Genomic DNA, 24,109 nt, shown 5'->3' with positions numbered 1-24,109 from the left:
GCTATTGAGGGAGAAGACTTATTTCAGAAGCCAGTCCGTGTGTAAAGGCTTCACATGCTAGAAATACCAGCCAAATTTTCCTTAAATCACACCATAACTTCTTAAAAAAGTAACTTTGATATCTGCGAAAGTGAAATTGTCATAGCTGTGTATATAATTAAATAAATAATTCGTTAAAAATCTTAAAATACGTCATAATTTGAGCAGGAGTTTGCTTTTAAGTAAACTGTTTTCCTTTGAGCAGAGAATCCTGAGCTACATTATCGATTGGATAATGTGTTTCTGGGTTCTCAACATATAAGTAAAAGACGGGATTGTCATGGCCGGAATGCCTATGGTCGTGAGATAACTAGATCTGGGCTAATCGGAGTCGAAAACCAAGAATGGATCTTTTCCTTTTGAACGGCACTTTGTAACATAATTTCTAGGTAACTAAAAAGTTTTAAACTTCGTATACTGGTAGAATGTGTTTATAAAACATCATTTTTCTTGGCTTTATTGAGAAAATTCTATATGTTGTAACATATTTCGTCTTTAATTTCGAGCATTTCGGCAATTTTAACCAATCGCTTACGTCCATTTAGGTAAATAACATTCTGTTCATTATGCGCAGAATGTTATTTACCTAAATGGACGTAAGCGATTGGTTAAAATTGCCGAAATGCTCGAAATTAAAGACGAAATATGTTACAACATATAGAATTTTCTCAATAAAGCCAAGAAAAAAGTGATGTTTTATAAACACATTCTACCAGTATACGAAGTTTAAAAGTGTTTAGTTAACTAGAAATTGTTTGAAAAGTGCCGTTCAAAAGGAAAAGATCCCCAAGAATTTCTTGCGACTTGATCATATTAAAGTATCTCTAACTACCAATTCTCCCCCTTGGTTCATATCGAAAGTTTCAGCTGACGCCCAACTTTTCAAAAAAAAAAAAAAATCAAGGCCATGTTTCTCATAACCTTCGTTTGTTCTTAGCACAAATTTGGCAGCGACGCAAGTCTGGGTTGCATCAACATTGGAGAAGATACTCATATTTTGGCTTCTAAAAGTTGTAAGTTTTTTGATTGGCATTTAATATTCTTAATTGTTTATGAAATATGTACAGATCATTTTCTAGATTTAGGCAAAATTACTTAACAAAAATGTTTGCCTAAATACTCTTCAAGCATCAGCTCCAACTGCATACCTAGTCACTATCTTTCATCGTATCCTATTCTATATTTTCTGTTTTTTTTTTGTTGCTCATTTTAACCCTTGTTTTTGTGTAACATTTAAAAAATACCATTTTCCCCCTTTCAATTAATTCATTTCAAAGTGGGAAACCAAGTTTATTAATTTACAGACTTAAGTGTCAGAAATAAAAGAATTCAGTTGTTCCCCGACTTATGCTAATAATTAGTGGCCCGTAATGATTTGACACTAGGGCAGACCCGATCGAGCAAATCTTTGATCAAAAGACGCTTTTGTTGTGAACTATCATTAATTGAAGAATTGTGTGGTTTGAGGAAGATTTAGCTGCTACCTTTAGTAAGTTGACTGATTGCACTTTTTAAAATCCGGCATACCTACACAACTATGCGTCTCTCACTGACTCTGTTTCTTTATAACTTTCAGAAAAATGCATATTTTTGTTAACTTTTCAACAAATGCGCTTCACATGAATTATAGAATCCTATTATATTGGAGATTGTTGTGAAAAGCACCCCCCCTCTGAATGGGGAGAGGGGTTTTGGGAATTCCTCATAACTTTCAGAAACATGGGTAATTTTCAGCAAATACCTTCAGAGAGTGTGTAGATTACGATTATATTGGAATGAAAAAAAAAAAAGGTTTAATTGCACATACATACTGTTACACATCCACATTACATATATCTACAAAATGGAACTTAAAATTTCTAGAAAGGAATTGTGATGTGTGTCAGTATGTCTGAGTGTGAGGTCACTTTTCTTTTTTTAATACATTGAATTCCTATATAATCGTAACCTTCACACTCTGAAAGGTATTAATTTATAGAAAATATGAAAAAGTATCCATTTTTCTGAAAATTATAGGGAAACAAAGCCGACTCATGTTTCCGAAACTCCTCTCCCCGCACGCAGAGATTTTTTCACCTACAAATTCTGATATAATCGGAATCTACACTATCAGAAGCATATTTGTAGTGGATTTCATTTTAAAATATCCATTTCCTGAAAGTTATGAGGAAACAAAGTCGGGGAGGGGGGACACTTGTGTAAATAGGAATTTAATCTTATGCATTTCGAATTATGTTGTTTCTTAATCGTTATTATATTTTTCTTAAATTGCAATTTACCGGCGAGAGGCTCTAATTATTAAAAAAAAAACTTTGAGGGGTTATATGGGGTTCTTAAAACCAAAATTCTGCTTCTAATTTTGTTGATTATAAACACTGGTCGAACAAACTTATGATGAAAGTGTGTTTGTCATGACCTTCACGTTTTTCTTCCGGGCGTAGTGTATGTTATTCAATGTTTCCTATCTTATTTTATGTTTATAGGATGTAAAATAGGACGATGTGTTTGCTAATTTCAGCAATGCCTTGTAACCATTGACGTTTGGATATCAGAGAAAAATTTTAATGCTCAATTTGTGAAATTGCTCCATTATGAGAGCTAATTTGAGTATGGGGATGTGGTGTATATTTAATTTACATTATTATTTACGATTATTTAAGGCAAAAACAAATAAAACGCATATTCTTTTCACTTTAATGTTTTTTGTCTGTATTTAATTTTAATTTGCATATGTTCGTCAATTCGCTACGATCTCTTTAAAGTAAACAAAAGCAAAAATTTTAATTGGTGGGGGGTGGAAGATAGGAGGTGAAATTTAAAAAAATAAAATTTTTTCAAAAAATGCATTTCACAAGATGTGCGAAACTGAATTAGCCCCGGAAAGGATATCAACGTTTCACTTGACTAGCTAAATACACGTAACGAATACGTTTAAAGTCAAGTAATTTTTTCTTTATTTTTCTAGAAAAGCAATTTCTGTGTTTCTTATGTTTTTGTAAAGTATTTTCTCGATTCTATTTTTGTAGAATTATCTTGTGTAAATTAAAAAAAAAAAGCACTTGCCATTTCATTGTACTTCGTAGCGAAAACTGTACATGAATAATAGTAAGCATGCGCATTGTTGCTTTCGCCGGAAGTAATTCAAAACTAACGAAACATCGTTTTAAGTTTAATTAGGATTGTAACTTGTTTCTGTTGCGGAATGTTGAGATATTAGGGAACCCAACGAGAAGTAGCTTTGTTTATTTTTTTTTGCTTCCTTGTTTCGTGTTAATTTTACAAGCTGTTTTGTACCTCGTAAGTACGCTTGGCTATATTTTATTAATCCACTCTAGCAAACAATTTTGATGCTTCGTCATCAATATAGATTGGTGACCCTCATCTCCTGTTTGTTTTTTCATTATTTTTTTCTTTCTTTAACCAACCTCCAAAAGTTCATTAATCATTTTCACATGAAAATATGCCCATATTTTCTCTGGGGTCACTTTCTCTCAAAAGTTCTTTCTTTTTTTCTTTGTGATTGTGAAGAATAACGATCATCCTTATCTTACACTTGCTTTACGGTTGAGTTATTATAACTATTTGAAAAAATTACTTTCTCAAGACGAATACTACAGTTTTGTGGCTGTATTAGCGTTAAGTAAGATGTACAGAATACTATTCAGAACCAATACTGCTTCCGTTACAAGTAACGGATTTACTTTCATTTTAATTCACCTTGTTATTTTAAATAATGTGTATTATTGCGTATTAAAGTCTTTTAAATAACAATTACTAATACCCTAGTTTTTAATTATTTACTATCAGAAAAACAAAAACTGGAAGTGAATATAAATAAGCGTAAGGATATTTTTAACGACTATAATGATTCTGCCGCAGTACAATTGTTTTCGTCTCAACACAAGACCTGAGATGAATCAAAGTAGTTGTCACATTTCCCTCTTGTACTCTTTCAGTAATGTATTTATATACACATGGTGTTAAATTTGTGGATTACACTGCCAAATTATCCAAAGTTGCTCACTAACATGACATAATTTATTTTGTTTATATGTAACCCTTTATTTCCTCTTAAAACTATTTCTATAAATGTTGTTTTTATGCATTCAGATAAAGAATAATAGATTACTTTATTAGAAATGTTCAAGAAGTATGACCCCTACATAAAGCACGGGGAAAGTGACTTGGGACTGAAGCAATGTCTTTAAGAACGACTTGTAACCGAATGGTTCTCAACCATTTTTTACTTGTAAGACCCCTCGGTTAAATAGTAATATGCTTAGTAGTCTGCACAGTTGGTAACAAAGAGTTTGTCTCCAAAGCAGACGTGTAAAATCAATATGTTTGAAAAGTGTAATACTTCATGGTGATGGGATAGGTGCATTGATTCTGCAGAGGCAAGCACAAGTGAACTAAGAAAGTTACTTGGGAATAAAGCTATTGGGCAATGTATGTTGGCTATATAATGTTCACTTGCAAGAATGGCAGAGCACAAATTAACTAAGAAAAATAAGACAGCGACCAGTTAAACATTAAAAGCTCCAATGTATGTAGGAGAGATGCCTGCTCTAGTATTAATGTGAATGGATGCTAAATGCTGGGTACAAAACTACTAAATAGCTGTTAGAGGAAGTACAGTTAATAAAAGTTTAACTTTTTTGATACCAACTTATGAGACTATTACTGGTTCTTGAATACAAAAATCACCTGCTCATTTAAACAAAAAACTTATAACATAAATTTCCTGTATTTGCCTTTTTGTTATGTACAAAAATTAATCTGATGTCTACCACGAATGAAAAAGTTATTTGTACTAAACCTTTCCAAACTCGTCACAAAAATATGGCCATGAAAGAGTTAAACTGGTTGTATAGCACATTGGTACATGAAGCTGTAGTTAACATAGTCTCTCTGATGCAGCCCAAACAAGTGTGTATACAAATTTTCGTACATTAAAAACAGCGATGACAACAGCAGGTGTGTAAGTAGCTAAGACATCATTGTCATACTCAAAGCTTATGTCAGTTATTTCAGGCTAATATTAGATCTCACCACTTTTCACATTTACTTTCGATACTTTCCATTGAAAATCTTGTGTATGCCATCTCTTTTGTGAGAGGGGAGATTAGTTTTACAATTGAATGTGCATATCACCAACCCACATAACAGCATAGATTGGTTGCCTTTATTGTGTCACCAGCACTAGTGATGTTTTCCATAGTGTGAATAAAGAATCTTTGTAATCTTCTATCAATTTCATCCTGAGTTACTGCTAACTTAGTTGGTTGTCTGCATTCCAGTTTGTTCCCTCAAAAATGTTAAGGTCACTTTGCAAACATTAATTAAGCCTCTGATTTTCTTTTTCCTTTTACTAATGTAACCATAATAGTTGTCTACTTCATCAACTGTATATTGTATAATTTTTATTGTTACCTATTTTCTTTGTTTCTATTAATTTTCAGCTTATTCATATGATAGTGTATGATAACAAATATTTTAAAACTCCATTTGATTAGTCTGATTAGATTTTACTTCAGTTTTGACAGACATGCAATGAAATCATAAATTCACTGATATATTTGTAGTACCAAATATAGATTTGTGAATGCTAACGAATTTAGATTATTTGGACATAACTTTTTCATTCTTCTGTGATAATTTTTACCATGACGTTAAAGGAGGAATTTATTTTAGAACTCAATGAATTTGAGAATGCTTCATAATCACAAGTGAATCATGAAGGAGTTTCTACATGGCTGCTCAACTTGCTAAAAGAAGTAACCAAATTGGATAATGCATGTAGAAAAAGGATTGAGTTGTCATAGCTGGACTGCTCATTGACAATAGGTGTGATAGGCCAGGGCTAATCTGTAGCTAAACAAGCTTCATTTGATATTTAAATTTGGTATTCCCATTCAGAGATTTGTGGATATCCACATAAGAACTGAAACATTAAAATTTGATTTTTAAAAAGTGTTGAAGAACTAGATCAAGGAAGATTCCTTTAAATGCATATAAAAGAATTGAAGATGGGGGAGAAATACATAAGTTTTATGAGCAGAGTTTTTCATGGAGTATAAATTTTTTGTCAATGTAAACTTAGTACTTCTTGATGTGGATTGTTACATATAGAAAGGCTTTGAAAACTTGTGCTTCAATTATTTATCATTAAAAGTTTTCTGACCCATTTAGTTGTTGCCGATGTGGAAAACTAATATGATAAATAGGCGTGCCCCAGCATGGCCACAGCTCATGAGCTGAAACTAGAATCAATCAATCAATCAAATTTACTTTAACCCTTTAGCATTCAGTTTACTCTATCAAATACAATGCTTATTCATTTACATTGTTTCGAAATAATCATGCATTGTTTTATAGCTTTCAGATTTTGACAATCTGATTGTTTGTTTATAGAATGACAATGTAGGTGTGAAAGGCCAGATCTGGCCGTTTTGAACATAAAATAGATAGAATATCTGGGTCAGATATGACTGGTTTAAATGTTAAAGGGTTAAGAGCATCCAGGTGTAGAAACCATGCCAAAACAGACAAATGGAGCCTGGGCAGCTCTTCAGCTGGCCAATTCTTCTCAAGTCATCATGGAGAATGGACGTTGAAAGATGATGATTGTTTAAATATTGGATTCCTTAGGTAAAAGACCAATTTTGTAAGAAGAAGGGATATCAAATTTTGGTGACCTTGTGAGTAAGGAAAGATAAAGATATAACTAAGATTTAACCCTTTTGATATGAACCCACCTATGACTACCCTTGTTTCTATGATACAAACAACTTGTTTGAAAGTGATCTAAATTGAAATTTTAACCCATTAGTATTCAAACTGGTTTATATCCAACCCAAATATTCTACATGTTCTATGTTCAAACCAGTCAGATCTGGACTCACACATCTAGTCTACAATGTCTTTCTGAAAATAAACAATCACATCGTTGAAATCTTGATAACTATGAGACAATATATGATTAATTTAAAACAATGTGAACAAGTAAGCATTACATTTGATAGAGTAATCCGAATTCTAAAGGATTCATGTTCCAAACAGCAGATTTATTAATGAAAAAATTACTTCACTACATTTTTCATTATTTTCAAATTTAATTGAAACTAAGCAGTGTATAAGACTTCCCATACTCCTTCCTACCAAAGAACTACTAAACTCTGGGAGATTTTTCCTTCAGGGAGTACCAACTATATTGACCTCATTAATCTGAAGGCATGCAGAGGTCATGAGCAGCAATCTTCCTCTGCCAAATGAATTTTGAAAGCAAATACAGTAAGGAAAATAGAATAATATAACAGTGACGTTACAAAATGCTTTTTAATTATTCAAATCAAACCATTTTATACTGAAATTAGAAAGTAAAATGTCATGGTATTAATATTTCAGTACCCACCATTAAAACATATTTATTGAATCTTTATCTTGATTTTATATTTTACTAGCAAATTCTGAAGCATGGCAGATTCTGATGTTCCCGAAATATTGGATATAACTACATACACATCAGACAAACGTTGGCTAGAGAATATATTTCGTGATGTTTCTAAATTGTCTGTAGCCAAGCAAACTGTGGTTGGTGGTATATCTGGCTGGTAAGTATACCTTATCATAAATAATTTGCTTCAGTTGAAGTCTGAGAAAATATGAAAACAAAAAAATTTTATTCACTGGCCGTATGGTTGAGAGGTTTGCATCACAACCACATGATCTAGGTTCATTTGCATAGGTGCACTAATGTCTTATAAGTGAAAATTTATAAACAGAAAAATATGCAGAAGTCTTATATATATATATGTGTGTGTGTGTGTGTGTTGTTCCTTCTGTTTATTTTTCCATACTGGCATGAATTAACCAGAGGTTTTCCCTTCCACCATCCCTTATTGTCTTCAAGTAAGGGATCTCTTATTTTATTTGCCTTTCAAAGCTAGTGGACAATTTGTTGACAGGAGAAATGACAATTTCACTGTTTACAAAACAAGCACACATACACACACACATTTTTCTTTCTTAGTAATTAGACTAGTTATAGGGTGAGCAGACAGCAGAAGAAATCTTCAGAGGAAAAACTTTTCTCAAGCAAGTGTTTGGTCCATTAGTTCTTAAGTTCATGACTCCTAGGTGTCTTACTGTTTTTGAAATGCCACTTTTAGTGGGGATTGAACTCAGAACATTTAGTTGATTTTTTCCCCTTGAATTGTGGTGTATATCATTAGGTCATGATATGACCACTTCAAGAACTGATGCTGTGAATCAAACTGGGTTTCTTTCCTATTATGTTTAACAGCTCTAGCTATCATTTCACTATGCCCACAGCCACATTGACTTCTTCGCATCTGTTCTTTTGTGACCTTTGATTCCAAGATGACCTAGTAGTTGGCATATGGAATCTGCAACAAACCCTCATGTGCCAACTTGAAATTAAAAAAAAAAAAGTCATTAAAATGACTGTTCCACAATGCAACTTTCTGTTTTGTAGCAAGAAAAACAGCGAGACGGAGGAAAATTCTTCATATATAGAGAAGATCCAAAAATTGCAGAAGACAAAAAGAGAAATGAACACTTAATCCAGTGAGAAAAGTATTGGAAATAACCACTAATAGATATGGATTTATAATCGCCCTCAGGCAAGCTGCATGGCATGAGTACACAGGCATTAACAAAAATGTGAGCATACACACACGCAAGGTTAGGCGCACTCATGATTACAAAGTGAGTTAGTTATTTAGTAGGTGTTTAGAAGAACAGGGAGGTTTAAAGTAAACTTAAGTCATCCATACCTTAAAATAAAATAAAATGACACTAAGTTAACGGTTATTCAAAATTCATTCTCACTGCATTGTGCGAAAGTACATTTATATGCATGTAGGCATCTCGATAGTCATTCAAAAATTCTATTAAGTATCTTCTCGTTAGTCTACAGAATAGACAGGGATTCCTCGGAGTAGAGAAGGCATCTCTTGGAAATTACACTGTATGGTTTTGCATGTCTAACTTTGGACCAAGTAATGTAGTATTTTGTATTAGCCTCCTTCAGTCGCCATATAAAATCTGCCAAAGATGTTGAATGTCTCTTATTGATTGACCTAAAGCTGGCAACATGATTATAACAACGATTCTTAAATGAATCAGCTATCTACCCAATGTAAACATAGGGCCCTCTCCTTGTGTGCACGGTACATTTATATAAAAGATTTGTACTCATACAGAGATTCATCAAAGGACATTTTGATTTATCTAGTATGAGCATTTATCATTTTTATTTGTATATAAAGCAGTCCTGACTTCATTTACCGGCGCTGTTATCGTGCTAGCTGTACCATGAGTATTTCTACTACTACAAATTGGTCAAAGTTGATGATTATCGATGTGGTTTACATCTCCTTAGTTGGCATTTAGATGTAAATGCTTGCTAGATCCAGTAGGTGGGTTATTGAACCTTTGTCGCTCCAAATTAGCAGAGTTTGTGTAGGATACCTACATGGTATGCTGATTAAAAATAGCATGATACTGATTGGATTTAGGAAAACACTTGTCCAAAGCAGCAAAAAATTTTCCAGCGATCCTGGTTGAAACATGCAAACCGAAAATTGGATTGAACCAGAGGACATCCTGATTCCTATATCTGTTATTAGGTTTATTTGATCAAGTGTGTTGTACAGGATTGGAACAAGCAGATGAATTACTATGTCGCATGTGTCTATGAGTTTTCTTTGGTAGATCATTGACATGACCAATTCTTTCTGGCCTACATTCTTTATCCGAGTGATTTCTCAAATGGTAACGTTGTGGTGGTATACGATGTGTATCGCAGTTGTAGGAATTACCAGTGTTGCTTAAGCCTGCATCTTGTAAATATTGAATTCTGCCATGGAACCCAGCCTTAGCTAGAGCATCATTATAAGATGCATGAGATTCAAAAATTTTACTGGTGGCAGATAATCTAGAAATTCTAGTAGAAATATTCTTAACTAGTCCCCGTATAATCAAGGGTAGATGGTTGGATGCTACTTAATGTACTCAATATGATCATTCGGTTTATAAAATGGTTCAAATAATCCAGTATCAAAACAGAAGGTAGTGTCAAGAAAATTCACTCTGTGATAATATTTAGCTATAGTAATGTTTAGTACTAAATTTTTGAAACGTCTAAAGAAATTTTTCCTATGCCTTTTTAACTGTACATTACTACTTCTGTCTATAAAAAATAAGGCGTCATCCCTATACAGACCCCCTGTTACTTCAGGAAAGGAAGACTGGATTAATGAAAGGATATATATTCCGACTAGTTCACTGGCCTGAGCAGAATCGTGTGAGCCTATTGCTATATCAAGCGCATTTTCCCTATCTAATCTACTCCATAATGTACTAGAGTGGCTTGTGTGGCAAGAATAATATCTATTTTGTGTCAGGACAAATCAGAATTTTTCATGCTAAAAATCAGGGCTTGATTGAGAACAATTGGGTTGATAGTGGCATAGTAGCTCTCTATATCAAGTTGCAAGAATTTACTAGTTCTATTAATTTCTAGAAGCTTGAACCATCCAACCACCTTTTGGGTATCAGACCAGAGGGTTAATCTAATTTTAGACTTAAGGACAGGTATTACCCTGTCAATGATATTTTTATTAATGATGCCTATATCAGATTTAGGAAAATCAGTCTGAGGTATCGATAAGAAAGTTAGGTTTATGGTCCTTAAGCATATTATGTATATATAAATAATATATATATAATATAATAATATATATTTTATATATATATTATATAAATAATATATATATGTTGTATATGTATATTATATATATATATATATATATATATATATATATTATATATATATATATAATATATATCTATATATAAAATTTTTAAAATTTCGTCTTTTTAGTGAGTGATTGAGAGGCAAAAACAGACAGAAGGGGTTGTTATGTATGTATGGCTTCAGTCACACACACGAACATGTATGCAATGTGTATGTTGCCTGAGACACGCTCCTTCGCAAACGATCAGCTATTATTTTGTAAACAATGTTTCGAAACTGTTTGTGTTTTCGAAAGGAGAGGTCTGACTCTTACATCTCTGGGGAAAAAAGTAGGTCTCTCTATTCCTCTTACAAAACCTACGTCCGGGGGCCAAATTTGCATTTTGTAAACAATGTTTTGAAAGGAGAGGTCTGACTCTCACATCTCTCCGGGGGAAGGTAGCCTTCTCTATTCCTCTTACAAAACTTATGTCCGGGTGCCAAATTTGCTTCAGTTGATGGTATTACTCAGGTAGGGGGTGGTGGTGGGACGGGCAGGAGCAAGGGCATACAAAAAACATGTATCCAATAGGTGTATGTATGTATATGTTTGTATGTGTGTTGCCCATATATATATATATATATACTTAGTTGTGATCTGAACATAACTGCTTCTCACGCAGAGGATTGGGGGCTCTTTTGGGCGTTCTATTTTCTTTGCTGGAAGGGTTCCCAACCTATGGGTAAAGGGGAGTTGCATGATGGGGGTGGTGTTTTCGAAAGGGTTGGCATATGCCAATCAAACTCCCAATCAATGTAGGGGTATTAAATTGCTGGATCAGGTGATGAAGGTTAGGGAGAGAGTCTGCTTAGATGAGATGCAGTTCGGTTTTGTTCTGGGTAGAAGCACCACTGATGCCATATTCCTGGTTCGACAACTGCAGGAGAAATGCCTAGCTAAAGATAAACCCTTCTGCTTAGCTTTTGTGGACTTGGAGAAAGCCTTTGACAGGGTCCCCCGATCCCTTATCTGGTGGGCAATGCAAAAACTGGAGATTTACAAATGGTTAATAATGGCTGTACAGGCCCTATACAGAGGCCATTAGGAAGGTTAGAATTAGCAATGAGCATAGTGAAGAATTCTGGGTAGAAGCAGGGGACCACCAAGGTTCAGCCCTCAGTCTCCTTCTATTCATCATAGTCCTCCAGGCAATAACAGGAATTCAAGACGGGTTGTCTCTGGGAGCTCCTCTATGCTGATGACCTGGCCCTCATTGCAGAATCACTACCGGAACTAGAAAAGAAATTTTGGGTGTGGAAGCTAGTTTTAGAATCAAAAGGCCTTAGAGCCAATGTAGCAAAGACCAAAGTTATAGTAAGCAGGAAGGTGAACTCATCACACACACCCTCAGGTAGGTAGCCCTGCTCGATCTGTAGAAAGGTGTAGGTAGAAACTATACAAGATGTACCCAACGTAAGCTATGGATGCATAAGTTGTGCATCAAAGGAAGATTAACCAAGAAGATAGCTTTCGTGTGCGGCAGATGCACAGGGGCAATAGACACCACAGACACTCAGAAAACAGATTCCATCACACTCCAGGGGTAGAAACTAGTAGTTAATAGTTTCTGCTACATACATGACCAAGTTAGTAGTGGAGGTGGATGCTCAGAGAGTGTCACCACTAGAATACAAATAGTCTGGGCAAAGTTTAGAAAGCTTCTACCCCTACTGGTGACAAAGGGTCTCTCGCTCAGAGTGAAAGGTAGATTGTACGATGCATGTGTGTGAACTGCCATGCTTCATGGTAGTGAAACATGGGCTGTGACTGCAGTTGTGTAATGTCAGTGTGCACACACGATAGGGTGTAAGCACCCTGAGAGAAATGCTGGACATAAGAAACATCGGACGTGGTGTGCAAGAGACGTTTGCGCTGGTATGGTCATGTACTGCGGATGGATGAGGAGAGATGTGTGAAGAAGTGCCACTCCCAAACAGTTGAACGTATCCGAGGGAGAGGTAGACATATGAAGGCATGGGATGAGGTGGTCAAGCATGACCTTTAAACGTTGGGCCTCACAGAAGCAATGACAAAAGACCGAGATCTCTGGAGATATGCTGTGACTGCAAAGACTCAACAAATAATGTGAGTTCATGGCTGTTTCCTGCACTAATTTCGCATAGCCCTAGCCCATCCAAAGTACCTTGGATTGCAGAATGACCTGCTGCGCTTACCTCTGCTGTGCTTGAGGAAACCTATTGAGTCAAGTACATCAACATCAAAATAAATATCAAATGGAAATTGTAGTGCCGGTGGTATGTAAAAGGCACTGTCTGAATGTGGCCAATGCCAGCGATGCCTTGACTGGCTCCGTTGCCAGTGGCATGTAAAAAGCACCAACTGATCATGGCCGCTGCCAGCCTCCACTGGCACCTGTGCTGGTGGAACGTAAAAAGCACCCACTACACTCATGGAGTGGTTGGCGTTAGGAAAGGCATCAAGCTGTAGAAATACTGCCAGATCAGACTGGAGCCTGGTGCAGCCTCCTGGCTTCTCAGACCCAGTCGAACCGTCTAACCCGTGCTAGCATGGCAAACAGACATTAAACGATGATGATGATATATACAAAATGGGACAAGAACGCAAAGCATCTGGACAGCTAGGTGATACAAAAGGGGACAACAAAACATCCAGATAGATGATACAAAGAAAACAAGGACAGGTCATTCGAAGTTTTCTATCTTCAATTAAAAACCAGATTATCGTTGATTATTTCGGCTGATTATTCTTGAGATTGCTCCAATCTGGCTAGCCCCAGGGAAAAACTAAGCTAAGAGCATTAGATTCCTTGGAAAAAAGCAGCGAATGTTTACAAAAACAAGGACAGAAAAAACGGACAATGTTACACAAATATAAATACAATAAAAATAATAACAGGACATAACAACAGGTGTCTTTCGACTAATGACGAATTGAATTAAGCTGGCACATGTGGAAATGAAGCCTTACGGCAGAGCTGCAAAAGTTTCACAAACACAGAAGAATATCGATGTTGCATGGACAACAGTCCGACCAAGAAAGAAAGAGCAGGCTTGGCCTAATGGCGGTCACGTGGGAAGATAAGAAAGAGAAGTAAAAGCAGAGGGACAGAAGAATTAAGGAGGGGGAAGAGAAGTAGAAGCAGAGGGACAGAAGATATTATATATATATTATACATATATAATATATATATATTTATATATTATACTTATATAATATATATATATATATATATATAATGGTCTGTCATTTCATAAAATATATATATACCAACCAAATCAGCTATTTGTGCTGAATCAGAACTTCCCATCGTGACATCAAAGTCATCGAGTGTATCTTTACAGACCCACAGCTTGTTATCAAATTTTATGATAGATTTTCTGGTGGTCAACACGACATTAATCTCTTCCCTGGTGAGACCAGCTTTGTTGTGAGCTAGCTAGAGTGCTTTATTAAGTACTGTTGGGTCGATGGAGGAATAGAAACTAGAAATGACAAGCTGCATAAACTTAGTGCTCCTCTTATTAGTAATAGAACTAAACTAGTCAACGACTTTGAAATGAATTGGACCATAAACTAAGCTTTCATTTTTTAACTAAGGTAGGAATGTATTTATCTAGAATATTTTAAAAAGTACACCGATGTCAGAGCTAGATGGACAGATAAGTCGTAAGGATGGATTATTAAAAAAATTTTGGTAAGTTTGTACAGGTTTCCTATTTTATCTGATTGAACCAGTATACTATCCATGCTATGAATTTCCTTAGTGATATTGTGAAGATACCTTAGATGTTTATTCCTTAGAGGTGAACGGTGAAGTTTTACATTTCTCACAATAGACCAGAGATCATCTTGAAACATTTTCAATCTTGAGTTAGGTGGAGGATTATTTTCAGATTTAAATAATTTCTTAAATTCAGAAATTATATCATTAGTGGGCTGTTGAATGTCCTTATTGTCAAAGAAAAAAGTGAGCCATCTGATATGGTTAATAAAGGAATTTGTGTTATTAATGAGTTGCTTAAAGAAAGCATTCTTTGGGGGAATGTGTATATCCTTAAAAGATGCGTTTATATTAAATAACTCCATATGCGGTAAATATTTAATTAGCAGGTTATATGAAGTATATATAAATGGATGTGTGTATTTTCCCCTTGTTTACAATTAACACGAAAAAAAATGGATAAACAGTTACCAGGGTAGCAAAAAATCACACAAGTAATAAGGACATAACACCCTGTTTGTAAAGGTAGAAGCTCCAGGTTGATGTGAAATATTTTGTATAATAATATATATAAATAAATAAATGGAGTTGAACGCAGGTGTTATTCAAATTCTTTTACTTCCGACATATGCTTCAAAATGCACATTGGAAATCCCAAAAGGTAAAGGCTTTTTATGAAAAGTAACAATATATATATATATATATATACATACATACACACACACAATTAGATGAACTGAGGTAGGAATAAAAGTAATAAAAGTCATTATTATGAATTGTTAAAGAGATTCAAAGGCATACCGATTTCGTAAAATTACCGACACTACTTTGAATGCGCACCGAGAAGTTAACGGAGTTGGGTCTACTAGTCCCTGAGTAAAAAGATTATGTGTAAGGGAGGTAAGTAGTTCTGGATTTGATGCAATTAGGGTAGATATAAATCTGTAATGTGAATTGTGTATGGGATGTATGTGGGTTAGTGGTATTAATTGAAAGGTTAGTTGTGTTCATATTGAGTTATGTAAGATATTTATTGATGAAAGTTACCTCTTTATTCATTCTTTGCTGTACTGAGGTGTTCTGTGAACATTGATAGAAGAGGAAAATTAGGATTAAGGTTTCTAGCACACCTTTCTATGTGTTGACTGACCTGTATCTATCTGTATTGTAGGTGGCGGATTTGTTCTTTGTGAAGAGTGGTTCTTCGACAGAGTGATATTCCTGTTTGGCCAATATAATAATTACCACACCCTAAGCATGTAATGGCATAGATTAGGTTTTCCAAGGAACAGGTGAAATTTGAGTTGATCTTAAATATTTCACCTTGTTTAAAGTGGAACTCTGAACCCTCCAAAAGATGGTATCATATACCACAGTTAGGTCGACCACACTTTTTCACTTTTGGTTCCATTGTTAATGGATATAGTCTTGCACTGGTTAATATATTTTTCAATGATTTCAGTTGCATTTTGCTTTTGATAATTTTGTGTGAACCTAAAATTTTGTTCATTGTTTTATCTCCTGTGAGGATGAGTAGATTTTGGGTGATAATGTTGAAGGCTTCATTGTTTCTAGGGTTATGTGTGATGTATGGGAGTATTTTTAAGTCTGGTGTAGTATTTCGGTTGACTTCTCTTAATGTTCATATATTTATTTCTTTAGCTCGTTTAATGCCATCATTTATTAATGATATTGGGTAATGTGTTTTGATTAGTATTGATCTGAGTTCAAGGAGTCTTCATTCACATGTTTGGGTGTCTGAAACTATGGTACAGATTCTTTTCGCTAGATTATAAGGTATAGTAATGTTTATGTTTGGGGTGGCATGAGTTGAATAATAGGTATTGTTTAGAATCTGTGGGTGGAATACAGCCCACGATAGAAAATCTGGACGGAATCCCCAAGGTACCCTATATACAAATCAAAGGATCCATCAAAACTTACAGACTAACCTAAATTTTTGGGAATCTATACCTACCAATCTACCGCCATCATCTCACAATCAATGGAAGAATTTACCTCCAAGACTTAACCCTCAACATGGTTACTTAAAGCATTAACGTCTGCTTTTCATGCTAGCATGGGTTGGATGATTTGACTGAGTACTGGCGAACCAGATGGCTGCACCAGGCTTCAATCTGATCTGGCAGAGTTTCTACAACTGGATGCCCTTCCTAACACCAGCCACTCTGAGATTGTAGTGGGTGCTTTTACATGCCACAAGTGTCAGTAAGGCTATGCTGGTAATGATCATGCTTGAATGGTGCTTTTTACATGCCACTGGCACGGAAGTTAGTCAGCTGCTTTGGCAACAATCATGCTCTATGTCCTCCGCTGGCACGGGTGCCAGTCATCAAATTTGATTTGATTTCGATTTCACTTGCCTCAACAGGTGTTCGCATATATATATATATGCATATATGTATATATACATATATATATGTATATACATATGTGTATATACATATGTATGTACTGTTGTGTCTGGGGAGAGTCATTTTCTTTTTGTGCCTTATAATGTAACACACTCACTGGTAAAATTTCCACTTTTTTCTTATTTTCCTAAAATTTTCGTTGCATCTTAAGGTTGCAAGATGCAATGAAAATTTTACCAGTGAGTGTGTTACGTTATAAGGCACAAAAAGAAAATGACTCTCTCCAGACACAACAGGATATGCTTCAACACACAAACTCATATAAAGAATCTTGCAAACCAAATGAACAAAATGAAATATATATATGTATATATACATATCTACACACATATATATATATATACTTGGAAGAGGATGTGTGTAGCGTTCAATCATAATAATATAAATAATATATATGTATATATGCATATATATACATATGTATGTGTATCATCGTCATCATTTAACGTCCGTTTTCCATGCTAGCATGGGTTGGACGATTTGACTGAGGTCTGGCGAACCAAACTTCCATCTGATCTGGCAGGGTTTCTACAGCTGGATGCCCTTCCTAATGCCAATATATATATATATATACATATAAATCTCTCTATATATATATATATACATATAAATCTCTCTCTCTATATATATATACATATAAATCTCTCTCTATATATATATACATATAAATCTCTATATATATATAGATACATATACATCTATAGATATATAATCTATATATATACATATATATACTTGCATTGATATGTATCTACATAAATATATATACATATTAGGTTGGTGCATAATTATTGTGGCTTTTTTCTCTACAATTTTTATTCAAGAAAAAGAATAACATTTAACAAAAACATCTTTAAATGATTATTCCGGAGCATATTCACCATCTACTTCAATTTCTGCTTGGTGCTTTGTTAAAATCTTTTGGTGAATAAAATTTATTGAAAAAAAAGCTGTAATAATTAAGCACCAACCTTTTACATATATATATATACTTATACATACATGTGTGCAGATGCATATACACATATACATACATGTGTGTGTGTGCATGTATATATGTGAGGTAATAGTTTCAGTATTAATAGTGAAACCATTAAAACTGAAAGTATCTCACATTACAATAGAGATGTTATTGTTTCACTTTTGACATGTAATATTGAAATAGTGTAAGAGATATGAAATTGCTCTGGACTCACATTAGGCAAGAAGTTGAAAATTTGTTTTGGCCCATGACACTGCAATGATCCTAAGTAAGGCCTGTGTAAAATTTGAATGAAATCGGTTGGGTAGTTTTTTAGTTTTAGTGATGCATGCATAGTCACACACACATTCTCAGTTTTATATATATAGATATACACACACCATTTTATATTTTCTTGTCATGTTTGTGTGATTAGAACATGTTGCCATGATTGGAGTCAGGACAGTTGGATCAGAGGTCGCTTGTGTTTCACTTTGGTTGGCTTCTATAACCAGTTGTTTTTTTTGAATTCCAGTCACTCGACAGTCTGATGGATGCATTTTTCATGGAACTAACACTGGAGAGGTTACGTCTTTGATTATACTAAAGGATCTTCTCAATGAAACATTTTACAGTGTTTACTGAGTGCTTTTTTATTTTTATATTTTCATGACACCTGACTGCTGAGAAAACTCAAAAATTAATGTTATTATGGAAGTTAACAATTACCACAGCTTATCAGTGGAAATTATCTATGGTTAATATAGAAAAATAGTGCACCAAGTCAACATTTCACATATTTTAGATATAGCATATCTAAAGCTACATAATCCTTTGAATCTTTCTGTTTGGTGTTTTTTGAGCTAAATGTAACTACTACTATAGCAGGTCAAGCAAACATGTAGAGGCTCCTTTATTGCTTCATATGAGAGGAGTGTAATTGATTTGCATAAAAATATTTTAAGATCTCAGACTAATATAAAATCCATGCTTGTCCAATAAAAACTTTTACACTTACATTTTGTAATATTGTGGTGTTGCTTGTTTGGTAATTCTGTTACTTAAACAACAAACAGTACTCAGGTTATTGCCATTTGTACCTGTATCTTGTGTACGAACTTAAGCTATTGCTATCATTACTAGCAAGAAAAGATTTCGTGAATACAAAGCTTTTTCTTCATTTTACCAATCAGATTTCATACTCAGGATATATTATAGTGGTCAAAGACTTTTGAAAGGTACTGTATTTTAGTCTGTTTGCTAAATAATCTTGGATCTTTTGTTACCAAATTTCTAATGATATGCATTGCTTTTGTTTCAATTAATGAAAATAATGAAGAATTTACTAAAATGACTTTGTCATTAAACTAGTGTTTGGAACATAAAATAGCATGAAGTTCTGAGGAAAGGTTTTAATTTAAATCACTTTCAGACAGGAAGTCTATATCATAAAACCAATGGTGGTCTCTGGCAGGTTGATAACAGAAGGGTTAATGTTCTGTATTTTTTAAGGTGACTGTAACACATTACTCTAATTCCATTTGCATATTCTACCTGTTAAAATCAATGTCAGTTTTTTCTCTCTCATTAATATGCTATTTGGTTTAAACACTAGCACTTAGCTAGCCCTTTCATTCTAAAAGGGTGTTTGCTATGTTGCAAGCATTCAGACTGAATTGAGGATAATCTCTCAATGCTTTGCTTTCAACTACACTTTTCCCAAGGAGTCTCTCTCATTATTCAGGTCTACCAATTAAAAGATTCTTTAGCAATTTTTAATTTTTTTTTTTAGTTCTTATTTTCCTCAGTTTTATTAATACAAAAGATGTATTAACATTTTATACAAAATCTGTTCATTCCTTGAACTGAAACACAGCTTACATTTGATTAATTTATATTTAATTAGCTACACAATGTATATTCTATTAGTTTCTAAAGTGTGTTGTGATTATAATTTTTGATTATAAATTTGGCCTGGGTTGTCATTATAATATCCATTATCCTTTTGGTGTGTTTCTAAGGCATAAACATCTTGAAAGAATTGTTCTCTTTTTTCATTGCTTATTATTCTTTTACTTGTTTCAGTCACTTAACTGTGGCCATGCTGGAACAAATTGACCCCAGGACTTATTCTTTGTAAGCCTAGTACTTATTCTATTGGTCTCTTTTTGCCGAACTGCTAAGTTATGGAGACATAAACACACCAGCATCGGTTGTCAAGCAATGGTGGGGGACAAACACACACACGACGGGCTTCTTTCAGTTTCTGTCTACCAAATGCACTTGCAAGGCTTTGGTCGGCCCGAAGCTATAGTAGAAGATACTTGCCCAAGGTGCCATGCAGTGGGACTGAACTCAGAACCATGTGGTTGGCAAGCAAGCTACACACAGCCACTCACCACATTGTTCAAATGTTTTCTCTTTCAAGGGTACAATTTAAGAGAAATTTGGTTGCTATTTTCAGCGTAACAAGTGACAAGAGATCATTGGCTCAAATTTCCCTCTTTGCATATTAAGCATGGTAGAAATAATGATAATGTAGGTTGTAGCAAAGCAAAAGTGTGTATAATATTGGTGTATTGTATTTCAGTAAAGTAGAAAATAGATGACTAAAAAACACTATGGTTAGATACAGTATTGTAAAGCAGTGCAAATATTTAATTTACTATATGAAGATGTTATTCTTTTCCTTTATATATGATAGGTGTGCAGGAATGCTTTTTGCAAAAGTAGGAAAAGTTGCTGCAGCAACTGTAGGAACAAGTCTTTTACTCTTACAGGTAATATCAAATTTCCTTTTTTACTTCTTTTTATGCTCAAGTTCACCTTTGCTGTACATCCACCTGTGGGTCAATAAATATACTACCACTCAAGTACTGGTGTCGATTTAATCAAATAACCCTTCCTTAAATTAGGGAGAATCGTTAGTGTTGAACATTGAGGTAAATGTTTTGGTTCTTTAGGATCAACTCTCACTTAAGCAACTTTACCTTTCATCTTTCCAAAGTCAGTAAAATGAGGTACTAGTTATGTACTTAGGACTATATAATTTCCTATTCATTCCCACCAAACTTCGAGGCCTGTTGCCTATAAAAGAAATCATTATTTTTGTCTGCTCTTGTGCTTGCTTGGGGTGGGCAACAGGTATAATGGAACCAAAGGCAGGCTGACAGTGAATAGACTTGCATTGCTCTGAAGAAGTAGTCAATAGCTTTTTCTCCGTAGCAGTGGAGGAGGGTATTCTGAAAGCATAGTCATATTAGGGTGGAAAAGTTTAGGAGAATATTACCCCTGTTGAAAAAGGAGATTCTGTCTTTATTGAGTCCACAATATCTCAACATTTGCTGCATTTCTTTGTCATCTCATTTGTGATGTTCAGCATCCTGAAATCAACTTCCACCACTTCTGTCTTTTAAACTTTCTCTTCTAAGATTTCCTTCATCTTGGATCTCTTGATACCTTTTTATATCTCCATATTGCCAGCCAAGGTAATAGTCCCCTAAACTTTTCCACCCTATTCTTATTACTATGCTTTAGAACTCCTGAGTAGCTGCCTAGGTAACAGATACTGCCAGCTCTTCAGAGCATTGCAAAGAATTACCAGTACTCTGATTGCTTACTCCCTTAAATCTGCCACAAAGTCTTCATTCACTGTCAGTACACTCATAGACCAGTCTGAGTTCATTGTATAGAATTTCCACTTCCTCTGCATGTTGAACAATGTCATTTCCTTGATGGCAGCAGAATTGTCTTTTTTTTTTTTCCTACTTAAAAGCAGAGCAACAGGTACTTAATATGCTGGCTTAACTGAAACATTTCTCTATAAATTACTACTGTGAAAACATGTATGTAGTACCCTGACATGACACAAATCTGAAGTGTTTTCCTAACCAGTTAGCTAAAAACTATGATTGTCTTTCTGTTCAAAGCCTCTGTAGTTGTTATGTTCTAAAGCATTTCCTTTGCAGCAATTGTGAGATTAGCTTAAAAGCCCTACTTCACCAGATATTTTCAGTATGTCTGTCATGTACTGTATAGCCCACCATTACTGCAGTTGATTGTATATAGATGCAAGTGAGAAGGATTACTTCCTCAAACCTGTACCCCCTCTGCTTTGACTCACCAATTTACATCTTTGTGATAGTGTTAGGAAGGTAAGACAACTCCAGCAATGCTTCATTTCTGATCTGTAAAACTGCTCACCCACACCATCTCCATGAGTGTAATTAAAGTAGGAAGATATATTGATAGTGAACTTGGGGCCACAAAGACATATGATGTGGAAAATAAGAGTAAATTTATAAGTATCAGATCTAGAAATAAGTTCAACATCACTTGGGCAGTTTTTGGCAAAAGGGTTAATGCACACTCCTACCAATTACGTGAATTTACTGCATTAATAGGCTGATGGCCTAGAAATTAACAATCATCGATGTTTTTGCAAAAACATCTAGTTCCATGCTCAAATCTTCCTATGAGTTTTTATGGGAAACAACCTAATACATATTTCTATATATCAATCTGAGGCAGTTTGTCAGGCCCAAACAACCCAATAACTGAATTGAGACCATAACGTTCTAATAAATTGACTTTGTTATTTTACAGATAGCCCAGCATCAAGGTTATGTTACAGTTAACTGGACCAAAATTGAAAAGAGCATGCAATCAGCCAAGGATTCTATTGAAAGAGACACCAAGAAAGCCTATCCCCATGTTGCAGCTTCAGTAAGAATAATTTATATCTTTAACACTTTATCATTCAAATTACTCTATCAAATGTAATGCTTATATATTTACATTACTACTTATTGCCTGCTCTTCCTGCTAGCATGGATTCAGTTTGACACATGTCTAGATTCCAACTAGTTGCTATGGCGTGGTTTCTGACTGGATGCCCTTCTTAATGCTAGCCACTTAAGTGTGCTGAATGCCTCTTATGTGCCACTGGCATTGGCACTAGAAAGGACAAGCTTTATGTATGAAACAGCAATTTTACTTAACTGGTCATCAAGTACAGCAAATCATGTCTGTTGTCATTTCCTCACCACTTCATTCCACATCTACCTGGATCTGTCCCTTTCACAGAATTACACATGCATTGTCTTGTAGCTTTGAAGTCTCAGTGATCTGACTTGACTTTAGGAATGATATTGTACACTAGGTATGGCTAGTTTGAACATAAAAGAAGTATATTTGGACCAGATATACCCTGCAGTCCTTCAACTTGTGCAGTGCATTTGCTCTATGCAATTCCAATTTTCCATGGGTTGGACTATGTTTATTGAGGCAGTTTTTCTGTAATTTGAACATCTTACCAACCCTCACTTGTTATGACAGTAACATCTACAACTCTAACATACCAAAGCAAAAGAGTGGAAAAACCTGGTACATTTTCATTACAAGATAGGAATTACAAATGTAGAAAGCAGGAAAAAGAAAATCTCCCAATCAATTTTTGAAGAATTCCTAAGAGATTCCATTTTTTTTCTTATACATGTTATACCTTTGTAACACCTATCCTGTAATGAAACAACGTGAAATTAAAAATCTTTTTTCCAGTCTTTTGTAAACCTGGCAGATGTGCAGGACACAGCTTGGATTATAGCTATACATGGGTGTTTGTTTTCAGTTTGTCTTACAGTTCAAGGCTTTGGTCAACTCTGGAACACTTGCCCCATGTGCCATGTAGTGACACTGAAACCATATGGTTGGGGCCTATGCCTAAAATTCTTTTTAATAAAACCACTCCATACAGGAGAATAACATTTTAACAAATAGTAAACAGGTTTAGTCCTTTCCACAACAGATCCATTTCACTTGGCAGTTAAATTTCTTTTGAAATCACACTGAAGGATGACATTCCTATTGCTTTGTTATTTGAATTTCATTGATTCTGTGACTTCTTTCTTCAGAATTTAAATGCTATAAGTTTTAAGGGTTTTTCATTCTCCATATATTTTCAGGTTAAAACATTTTTTGCACAGAATGTTTTCCTGGCATCAGGTTTTGCTGGTGGCTTTCTGCTTGGATTATCATCATGATGTCTTTACAATTCCTTTTCTTCTCTAATAAACCATGCAACTTATATAATTCAATATGAGAACTTTTTACTTTTTTTTTTAAAAAAATAAACTGTAAATATGACCTG

At 34.7% G+C, this 24,109-nt stretch overlaps 1 protein-coding gene across 3 annotated transcripts; it reads left to right on the top strand.

Annotated features, from left to right (window-relative positions):
* Nucleotides 1-842: 842 nt before the first annotated feature.
* Nucleotides 843-24,059, top strand: LOC115210420 (FUN14 domain-containing protein 1-like). 3 transcript variants are annotated; one of them, XM_029779032.2, is made up of 5 exons: nucleotides 843-1,052; nucleotides 7,503-7,652; nucleotides 20,666-20,741; nucleotides 22,567-22,686; nucleotides 23,925-24,059. In XM_029779032.2, exons 2-5 carry the CDS (start codon nucleotides 7,516-7,518, stop codon nucleotides 24,000-24,002), a joined length of 411 nt encoding a protein of 136 aa, XP_029634892.1. In that variant the 5' UTR covers nucleotides 843-1,052; nucleotides 7,503-7,515; the 3' UTR covers nucleotides 24,003-24,059. The 3 variants fall into 3 exon arrangements, with proteins under 3 accessions (XP_029634892.1, XP_036358897.1, XP_029634884.1); XM_036503004.1 differs by lacking the exon at nucleotides 843-1,052 and adding an exon at nucleotides 1,510-1,528; XM_029779024.2 differs by lacking the exon at nucleotides 843-1,052 and adding an exon at nucleotides 3,171-3,336.
* Nucleotides 24,060-24,109: the final 50 nt, after the last annotated feature.

This window comes from Octopus sinensis, linkage group LG1 (genome assembly GCF_006345805.1).
Source record: "Octopus sinensis linkage group LG1, ASM634580v1, whole genome shotgun sequence".
NCBI classification, from domain to species: Eukaryota; Metazoa; Mollusca; class Cephalopoda; order Octopoda; family Octopodidae; genus Octopus; species Octopus sinensis.
The sequence above is the reverse complement of the archived record's forward strand: the minus strand, read 5'-3'. Positions and strand labels throughout refer to the sequence as shown.